This window comes from Chiloscyllium plagiosum, unplaced genomic scaffold (genome assembly GCF_037043375.1).
Source record: "Chiloscyllium plagiosum isolate Xiang-an unplaced genomic scaffold, Cpla_swu_hap1 HiC_scaffold_7, whole genome shotgun sequence".
Lineage (NCBI taxonomy): Eukaryota > Metazoa > Chordata > Chondrichthyes > Orectolobiformes > Hemiscylliidae > Chiloscyllium > Chiloscyllium plagiosum.
In genome coordinates, this window is record NW_028270145.1 from 24,551,605 (window position 1) to 24,562,448 (window position 10,844).

General features: G+C 39.6%; 1 protein-coding gene across 1 annotated transcript in view; it reads left to right on the top strand.

Annotated features, from left to right (window-relative positions):
- The window catches only part of slx9 (SLX9 ribosome biogenesis factor), a 92,032-nt gene extending 81,434 nt beyond the window's left edge, over positions 1–10,598 (top strand). The window contains exons 4-6 of the mRNA XM_043693222.2: positions 1,483–1,636; positions 4,331–4,396; positions 10,122–10,598. Coding sequence (XP_043549157.2) covers positions 1,483–1,636; positions 4,331–4,396; positions 10,122–10,245 — 344 coding nt within the window. The 3' untranslated portion in view covers positions 10,246–10,598. The remainder of the gene's footprint in view (positions 1–1,482; positions 1,637–4,330; positions 4,397–10,121) is intronic.
- Positions 10,599–10,844: the final 246 nt, after the last annotated feature.

Sequence of the window (10,844 nt, forward strand, 5' to 3'; positions counted from 1 at the left end):
AAGGACAGCCACTATGTCCTCATCTCTGGAATTCAGTTCTTTATAATCTGTGTTTGAATCAAGGCAGTCATGAGCTGACTGGCTGTGGCAGACCCACAGTCTGAGTAGGTTGTTGCTGAGCTTGACATCGTAGTTGATGACTCCTTCCATTACTTCCTAATAATAGAGAGTGGGTTGATGAGTCAGTAATTGGTTGAGTTGAGTCTGTCTTGCTTTCTGTATGTAGGACTTGCCTGAGTAATCTCCTACATTGTCAGGTAGATGTCAGTGTTATAACTGTACTGAAACAGCTTGATGACAGTGCAGCAAATTCTGAAGCAATAGAAATCTTTAATTCTATTGCTGGAATGTTGACAGGGTCCGTAGCCTTTGCTGTATCCAGCATTTTAATCTGTTGTTTGGTACCACGTGGTGTGAGCCGAATTGGCTGAAGACTGGAATCTGTGATGGCAGTGACCTCTGGAGGAGGCCGAGATGGATCATCAACATCACTCTGGCTGAAGGTTGTGATTCTTAGACTTATTTTTTGCAATGGTCCCGTGGTTGTCCTCATTCTTGAGGGATGGACACATTTTGTGGAACCCTTCTTCAGAAGAATTGTGGGATAGTCACTTTGACCACTATCGTGGACAGATACATTTGTGTCAGGCAGATTGGTGACGTTGAGATGAAGTATGTTTTTCCCTCTTGTCGGTTGCTCACTTCAGAACCAGTCTATATCATATGTCTTTAAATCAGCTCCAGGTGGAGGTTGGTGGGGTGGGAGGTGGGATTTATCAGCAGATTTCCTTGCAGGTATTTCACCTGATGCCATGAGACTTCATGAGGTCCAGAGTCAATGTTGGCTCCCAAGGCAACTTACTTGACTGTGTCACTGTCTGTGTTGGGTCAGCCCTACCTGTTGATGGGACATACCCAGGGATAGGGATGGTCTCGTCTGGGATTTGTCTGTTGGGTATGAATGTTAGTAAGGAGGACTTTATAGAGTTGACTGGGCTGCATTTGCATTGTCATGGTCAAAACCAGGTGAATTCATTCTTTTGTTTAGATCCTGTAATGGTACTTGGAAGGCCATTTCAGATGGCCATGGGACTGGAGTCACATGAAGGACAGATAGGGAAAGATGGTAGATCTCCTTCTGTTAATGACATTGGTGAACCTAATGGGTTTTTCCAAGAATTAACAATGGGATTCATAGTCATCATTTGACTGGCATGGTAGAATTTCAACTCCTATCCCCAGAGGATTACCTAGATCTCTGGATTGCGAGTCCAACAAAATATTATGACACTATCCCTTAACCACATTAGGTGGAAAATTGCAGGTTTTTTTGGCAGTTTTCCAATGCTCTGAGCCAGAGGGTGATTGTATATGTCATAGAATAAATTAGAAAATTGTCCCTGAAAGGCTCTGAAATTTGCATTCAAGCTGTATCAAAAGAAGGTCAGTCTCCAGAATGTATTCTGGCATTTTGTCTTGCAGAAATCGAGATGATCAAACTGGCAGAACAGAAGAAGAAAGCCCAAGAGAAGCGCAAAGCCATCCCTGTGGTGGGAGACATGCAGCCACTTGCTGATGCACTGCCGGAACTGACAGATTTGATCAGTGCTAGTGCTGTGGCTAATAAATCAAAGAGGTATTCATTGGTGTGATCTGAATATGTGACTAATTTATCATTTGTGCTCTGCTTTGTCTTTTATATTCTACTTAACTCAATTTCTTAAAGACGTTTTGAATATCTGTATGTCCGTTTATAAGACATTAACATGATGACATTGAAATCTCCATTTTACCCTAACCCATCTATCATTTAAATGTATTAGTCCCTGGATTGCATGGTAATTAAGAAGCAGATTGATCATTTTAAGGAGCAGGAACGCTCCACTTGATTCCTTGAACCTTTTCTGTTCCCCAACTGTGGTTGATCTGCCCCTTGACTCAATTTTTTCGTACTTCCAGGTCTCTTAGTACTGTTGCTGAACAAAAATCCATCTGTCTGTTTTGATGTTTACAATTGTCCCCAGCAGCTTTTAAGAGGGGAGTGTTCCAGATTTCAGCTCTAACTTCTGTTTCCTGCCGTGACCCCTAAATCTTTCGGCTCCAATCTGAACGGCTCTGCCCCTTTTCCAGACTTTGCCACCAGAGGAGTTTGTTTCTCACTGTCTACCCGACCAAATTATTAAGATTTAAATCATATGGAATTAATTTGAACAGCCAAATTACACCAACCCTTAATCTTCTATTCTTGAGGAATCCACCCTTCTTAATTTGCCCACTGCAGGATTCCAATGATTCCCCAACTGTGGTTGATCCTGTTTTCTGATATAGTGAAATTCAAGCAGAAAAAAGTTCTTAACGCTAAAATAATTTACAGAATTGGCTGGAGCAAGATCCTCTCAGAGTGAAGGCGCAGGAAATTTCCTGTTGCTTTAACAACCTGTGGCAAAACGACATGCAAAACGAAACCTCCCAAGTTTCGGCAAAGGCTGAAAAGATTGCAAACTGATGTTTCTAACATGGTACAATGAAGAGGATTCTTCCTACTGTTATGAACTAGTACGACAGTGCCTTCTGCAAGGTGTGCAGAGTTTCTCATTTTGTGTTGAGCTCTAATCTCTCCTCTTCAGCTCACCTGATTTCTCTGACATGCAAGTTAAAAAAAGAGTGAACTGTGACATTGGGAAATGTAAAACCCTAATTTAGGATTTATTTTATTCACAGATTGTGCAGTCTTTATTGTATGACTGAAGCCAAAATGCTTGCACACATAAATCAAGTTTTATAGACATTTATTTCAGTTAATTATTTTTAAGATTGTTATTAAATGAAGCCAGTACATCTTTGAAAATGAGATATTGCTTTTCATCACACTTTACTGAAGATATTAGTTTCGTACACGTGCAGTCATGAGTTTTCGTCTTTGTGTGTATAATGAAGTATTTGCACATCTGCTAAGAGAGTACCTCAAGAAAACAGGATAATCTAGACTGATAGTGTGGCAAGGAAATTGGTGCTTGCTGTACAGTTGTATTTCATTGTCAATGTTGTAGAAGATTTAGTGTCCTTTGTTCTGTAACCCTGACCGAAGGAATTTTGAAAGTTGAGTCACGTCTGGCGGTCTGTCATGTTGTTCTCACTTCACCTAAAGATGGTCTGCAAATAGTGTTTGGTTGGCACAAACAAGTCTGATGGAACCATTAACTGTTGCCAACAATGAGTCCAAGTGTTTTTATTTTCTCAGAGACTGTTGCAATACATAAAATTCCATAGATTGTACTGGAGGATGGTTTTGTTTCTTTCCCTGTCTTAATAAATTGAAATAAATGTTAGTGAACCAAAATGAAATAAAACCAGTGGTCAGAGCAACAGAAAGCATAAATTCATCACTCTGGTTTTATTATATGATATGCAGCAGAGCTCAAATACAGAGCTCAAATGAACATTGTATGAGGAAAGGCTGAGGCAGTTGGGACTGTTTTCATTGGAGAAAAGAAGGTTTAGGGGTGACTTGATAGAGGTGTACAAGATGATTAGGGGTTTAGATAGGGTTGACCATGAGAACCTTTTTCCACCTTTGGAGTCAGCTATTATGAGGGGGCATAGCTTTAAATTAAGGGGTGGTAGGTATAGGACAGATGTTAGGGGTAGATTCTTTACTCAGCGAGTCGTGAGTTCATGGAATGCCCTGCCAGTAGCAGTGGTGGACTCTCCCTCTTTATGGGCATTTAAACGGGCATTGGATAGGCGTAAGGAGGATAGTGTGCTAGTGTAGGTTAGGTGGGCTTGGATCGGCGCAACATCGAGGGCCAAAGGGCCTGTATTGCGCTGTATTTTTCTATGTACACTGTGATCCCAACCTGCAAACTGGTCTTCCAGTCATAAACATATAAGGAATTTTAGACTGCCTGATGCAATAAAACCAATTACCTCTGTCTCTCCCACTCAAACCTATCTTTTCATAGGCCAATTCTGAGCATAATGGTGGTTGTGATGTTTTGCATCACTTTTCTCAGGCATTGATGGACAGTAGAACGTGACTGCTCTTGGAGAACCTGACTGCAAAGGCATTTGTGAAAGAGGTGAAGAAGTGGTCATGATCTAGGAACATCAACAGGGTGCTCGGCAAGTTATTGCAGTACAGAAAGTGATACAAGAACGTTGCAAATAGTTATGGCAATGACAGGTTTTATCATAATTCCAGCATCAAGACACCTCTGCGCTGAGATGGAAAGCTGTGTAGCGATGCATTCGTTTCATGAAATCATTTTTACTGAACTCTATCAAGTCCAGCTGCTTAAACATTGCTTGTTTTTTGTTAATTTTCTGACAGTTCAAAAAAGAAGCCCCAAACAACACCTTACAGTAAGATGCGGCATGCTCAAAAACGGAAACTAATGTAAGTGGCCTTTGTTGTCTGCCATTAAAAATTTCAGTGCTCGAAGTGTTATTGGTCTCATTTCAGAAGGGTTTTTCAACGAATGCTAATGCCCATAACTCAGATTATCTGAAGATCTAGCTAATGATTTTGAGGAATAAGAACGTGCATTTATATAGCAATGTGGTCAACTTCAGAATGTCCCAGTCAAGGAAATAGTTGTGAAGTGTAATTGCTATGGTAGAGTCATATGATAAGCAGTATTGTTAGAGCAAGGTCCAACTAAAATCAACAAAATTGCATACTTTAGTGATATTTGATGAGGAATAAACATTGGTGAGTATACCCACACAGCCTGCTTATTTATACCCATATAGTGACATAGAATTTTTTTCTTTGATCTCAATGCTCAAACAGGCATCATTATAACCTCCCGACGAAAAGACAGCAAATCTGGCAATGCAGTCTTATTTGCTAATGCATTAGACTGCCAGCCGACGTGTTGTGTTCAAATGTAGAGTTGAAATTCAACCTCTGCTTGCAATTAAGACAACCTGTCTGCTTTCTCATCCTTGAATTGTGATAAATCAAGTAGTCCAGTTTGTAAATCCTTTTTGTTCATGTGTTGGTCTTTTCACGTATCCCAAATAACCATGTTTTTCTTGGCATCTCAGCTCTGTCTTTACCTTGTTTGGAGCACATTAAATTTGAACTGGGAACTAAATGAACAGGACTGAACCTGAAATCGATGCAGCTCACAGATTGAAGTCTTCCTAGTTTAGTAAATATTACCTTCTCCAAGGATGTAGCATTAGAGATTCAGCAAGAGTTTTGCAAATGTCTTAAATTCTCTGATTTCACTGTCTGAAATAAAATATGAAATATCGTGGTATAAGAAGATTATTTGGCATTTGATTCTTCCCATAAACTGCAGAATTTATACTGCCCTGACATCATTTAATAGATTGTGGACTGCCGGCAGATTGAAGGATTGGCTTAATCCGTTTAAAAGGCGCTGATTATTTCTTTGATCTTAATTAGTAGCATCATGCCTTTGAAATGAAAGGACTGCTTTCTCCTCTTGTATAGATTTGCATGTTGAATGAGTATCAACAAACTGGTTATAACTTTCAAGATGATCCTCTTTGCTGGAAAGAACAGAATGATCTTGTCAGTTCGAAAGTAAGCTCCTATACTTGGTCTGGAGTCATTTGTAAAGATAGAAGAGCCATTGCCATCACCTTCACATTGCTATTTTATTTTGCACGAAGAGAATACACGAAGAATGCTAATTGACTGCAAGAAAAGCTGTTGCGTTCTTCTTTTCTGGTCAATGATATCCACTGTTTTGAAGGGTTTGGCACAGCATTATCATATGTTTCATTGTACAGATTACTGAGGAGTACAGACCTTGTTAGCCTTTCCAGATTGTGTGCTTCTGTGTGTGAAAGAGAGAGAGATAAAAATCAGAATTTGTGATGGAGAAAATAACTGGAAGCAAACCTCTGCCAGAGAAAACTCTGTTCTTTCTCTTGGAGTACAAAATAAACCAAGCAAAATATTACTCAATACTAAATCAACATTATTCAATAGTGAGATGTAACATTTCACAACTAACGTTCCAATAGTCAGGACCAAGCCCTGGAGTATATTTTATAGATTTTTTTTGTTTCATTAAGTGGCAATCCATCTTATCAGATATTTTTCTCAGTAAATAAACAGATTTGACTCAGTATTTTACTGATCTTCACTGAATTTGGTCATGAATCTGCTGTTCTGCAAAGATTTTCTGCTTTGATTCAACTTTAAACACAGTTTAATGTTGCAGTCACGCACTGTGGTGATGCTGTCATAGTTTAAAAGAAATAGCCCATTTGAACCACATTATCTGTGTCAGAAGGGCACGAGGCTATCTGTGTCTTTTGCTTTTGTCAATGCATAATGTAATGATCGATAGTCAATTGCAGACACATACAGTATACAGCTTTTAGTGTCTCCTGTGTTATCATCAATCCTCTTGCAATTCATTCTCCCAGGAGTTCACAGCAGTTACAGTAACTTGGGATTTATCAGTTTTGTTAACTTTTTGGAGTTAATTCATATGTCATAATTGTGATTTAGTCTTTATTTCTTCATGCAGAATTCCACAGACAATCTGCTAAACAAATATCTCGAAGATTTTTTTTTGTGTCTGTTTCAGGAGAGGCCTGGGTGACATATCTTCAATTTGGAGGACCAATTAAATTGTACTTCAGGTTCACTGAAGGCAGCTTTCAGATTGATACTTATCACTCCTTTTTTCTTTACCCAAAAAACCTATTAATGCTAATTCAGTCTGCCTCTTTTTTTGGATATTTTATTGATTAGTTTCTGTCTTGGGAGAATAGTCGTTTATGGTACAAATGAAACCACATTGTAAAGCAGTCTTTGATTTTGTATCATCGGTACTAGTTGAAGGTGACGTCTGCTTCGATCTTTCCCTTGACAGAACTGATCTTGTCCTGCACTGTTCACTGAGATTTTTGGAATCATTGCACATGTTAAATTACATATGTTAATGCTCAAACCAACCACTTCTGTAGGGTCAGCCCAGCTCTGGCACTTTAGACAAGTACTTCATGTCAAACTGAAAAGTCAGCGTGAAGAAACTTCAAGGTATTTTGATCAACCTTCTCATTACCAGAAGCATAATGAACATATTGAGTGTTAGAAACAAAATTCCCAGCCTGGGCAATTAACGTGACCTGCAAGTTCTTGAGTGCTTGACTCCCCTCGACTGAGACTTTACATTGAGAATGGGTTTGGTCTAATGTGACAATCAGAAACCTCAATAACTGGAAGAGCAAGAGAGGCATCCATCAGAAAGTATGTACCTGCAACAATTGTAGGCAGAGCAACTGAGGGGACCTCTGGTCTTGAAAGTCTTGTCAAAAACCCTACAAGCCCTTCTGTTTCCTTTGTTTTAGAACCCTTGGATGACAGGAATTGGAGTTGATAGGGCCACGATTTCCCTCCACCTCATAACATTTTAGTGTTCATGCTCAGTCAGGATCTGCCAGGGTATGTCAAGGCCATGTAAGGGGTTTGAGTTTGACCATTCCTGAGGTTCTACACAAAGGGGAGAGGATCTTATTTTCTGTTAATACCAAAGGGACTGAAAAGTCAAGATTCCCACTCCTCAGGGAACTTCTCCTCTAAGAAAGTGAGTCTTGGTCCATCTGATGGATTTAGGGGCTCATCTATTAGTTTAATTGCTTGATGTTTTTTGCATATGCTGAAAATGTGTTGCTGGAAAAGCACAGCAGGTCAGGCAGCATCCAAGGAACAGGAGAATCGACGTTTCGGGCATGAGCCCTTTTGCATATGACAAAGATAGTCCAAAGTTTATTTCTTCACACAGTTCATATAAATATTGTTTGGTGTGGCTACAATTTCATTTGATTCAGACCAGCTTAAGTAACCCATGTGTGCAATTTGTATTTGTGGGTGTTAGTTTCAATATTTTTAAAAATGGTATCAGCAAGTAAGCTTATGTGAGCATCTGTGCTAAATTCCTCACTTATCATATTTGTATTGACGGTTTTCAATCTCCTTGTGTTGGTTGCTTGGCAAGTTTCATTGGTATTTAACACTCATGTGCTTTCTGTCACATTTCTATAGTCACTGATTGAAGATCCAACATTGTCCAGCTGTCGTGACCACCGCATTTTTGTTGTCAAACCAATTTAGTCCACCTCGTTCATGTGCTGTTCATTTCTGGTTTTGCCATCTTTTGAAGATGCAGATGTGACACTTAACTCTACCGCTAGTACATTTCTTGCCCACTAACCTAATTACTTTCAGAAGGTGACAAGAGGTGGCTCAGTGGCATTTAAGCAAGAGTTTTGAGAGTTCACCCACCAGATCTTTGAGCATATGACTCAGGGCTGAATCAGGGGTTGACAACCTTTTTTAAAATCATTTGCCTAAACTAAAAGTGAGAGTTGCAAAATTTTAAAAAACTGACATTTATAAGCTAAATACTTGAATTGCCATGCTTCTGCAGTAGAACGCATAACTTGTATTTCTTACAAATGAAATGCATCTATTAAAGTTAAAGAACCATTGAAAGATTACAGGACAGAAAGAACCTACCCAGCTCATCATGCTTGAGGGAGATGATTTTGGAAAAAAAAATTCCCATTTTGTAGAAACTGGTTGTGCTGCAGCTGCAGAACCAGGTACCATTTAAATGAATCAAAGCTTCATATCTTCACGATTGAACTGGGCAGGGAATTCCAGACACGCCACCTTTTTGGGTGAAAAATATTTACCTCCATGCTGTCTGTAATCTTTCTGTCCATTGTGTCCATTCTTTCCAAGCTGTCAATATTTTGTATATCCTGATTAAGTCTATGACTCTAAGCCTCTCAGTATTCTCTTCGACCCTCGATGTTGTGCCAGCCTTTTATCCTACTCTAAGATCAGACTAACCTACATACCCTTCATTGTACTATATTCCATGTGCCTATCATCTGTTAGTCTCTTCAGGTCAAAGGTAAACCACCCAGGCCTGTACAATCTTGGCGTGACCTGAAATTTTCAAGTCCTGTCAGCAGTCTTGTGAAGAGTACTATCTCCTTTGTGAAGGTGGATGATGCAATCATTCTACTTCGAAGTGTGAAATATTCAATGCAGTTATTATAATGTGAGAGTAGTTGAAGTACTGCCATCCTTGAAGGTGGATAAATCACTAGTGCCAAATGAATTGTATCCTTGGCTTCTTGAGGATGCTCAGAGTATCATTTTCAAATCCTCACTAGATGTAGGTGAGGTACTAGAGGATTGAAGGTCTACAAACATTGTACAGTTATTCACAGGGTGCAAGGGATGTGCCAAATAACTGTAGGTTGGCCAATCTGACTTCATTGGTGGTCAGGTTATGAGAATCAATTCCTCCACTCGCCACTTCCTTGCCCAAACCGCTGCTAAGAGTGATAAATTAGGAGAGAGGTGGCAAGATGGAGGAAACAATCAAAATGAGTGGGAGGGTAAGGAATAAAACGGAGAGTGAAAATGGATCAGTCGAGGAGGCGACAAGTGGGATTGTGTTTTGTGGAGTGAATTGTGCTGGTCTCAGTGAGAACATATTAACACAAATCAGGACGAGGGCATTCGGCCCCTTGAATCTTCTTTACCATTTGAGAAAATCTGTTTGTGACTTCAACTGTACTTTTTGTATCCTCACCATAACCCTTACCTTCTCAACTGACGAGAGTCATCAAACCCAATCTGAAAAATGTTCCATGACTTTGCTTTCATTGACTGTGAAGAGCATTTAGTCGGTCTGCTGCAGGTGCACTGCAAATTGATGATGATCAATGAAAACCGCATAATGCAGAGACTTATTTGCTCGAATTTTATATCTGAGAAATTTATGATGCTTCGGCTAGAGGTTTGCTCATTATAAGTACAAAGCACGTTTGTGGTTTTTACAATTACATTAACAAATGTGGTGCTGATTGTTTCCAGATCTCACTTGGAATCAGAGCTGACAACATCAGACTCTCAAGTGAACAAAATTGTGGTGGTGATGTCATTGAGCTGTATGTCACCTCATTTTCCATTTCTGGGTTGTACATTCTGACTGGTTATGGTGCTTGTTAATGGTAGCTGATGAATTCTTGTGTGGTTTGCTGTTACACTAATGTACTTTAGCCGCTTCCTCTGCCTCTATGCTGATCATGTACTTGTTATTGCATTCCAGAGAGGAGGAGGTAGCCAGGTTCCAAGCTACGATTGAGGATACTGAATTTAAGGCCAATCCTCTTGCTGTCATTGGTGAGCATCTTCTCAAACGAATGAGGCAGGAGGATGAGAATCTGAAGTAAAAGCTGAAGCTGCACTCCAAGCCAATCTGGAAAATACCCTGATTGTCACCAGTGAACATTTGAGTCATCAGCAAATACTGGACCCAGATAAATATTTGCCAGATTTATGCTGAAAATGCTGACTGTCCACAATTTTACAGGTGATGTACCTTTTGGAAAAGCTGAACTTACTTGCACTGTCCAGCTAATGGAAACCTAAGATCAGGCAGGATTACCCATTGGATGTTGAGGCATTGACAATGGGCAAGTAGGAGAAAACTCTATGTTCTATCAAAAATTATCGTAATTATTTCTAAAAACATCTTAAAGACATTTTTGTTTAAAAATAATAAAGTTTAGTTGTTCCAATTTAATTTTTGGCTGCTGATTTCTTTGTTCTGGCCACATGGATTTGCAGAGTTCATAATGCAGGTTTGCTGCCAGTGGTCGAGCTGACAATCTGCTGAAGCTGAGGTAAGTTTTTAATTTCCTTTATGCAGTGGCATCTGGAATGTTGAGCTGCTGTGAAGCAGACTTTCCCCTTAGTGTTGTGGCTAATCAATTCAAACACTGGTGTATCATTTCACTCGAATAATGGCACGACTGATTTGTTTTTTTTT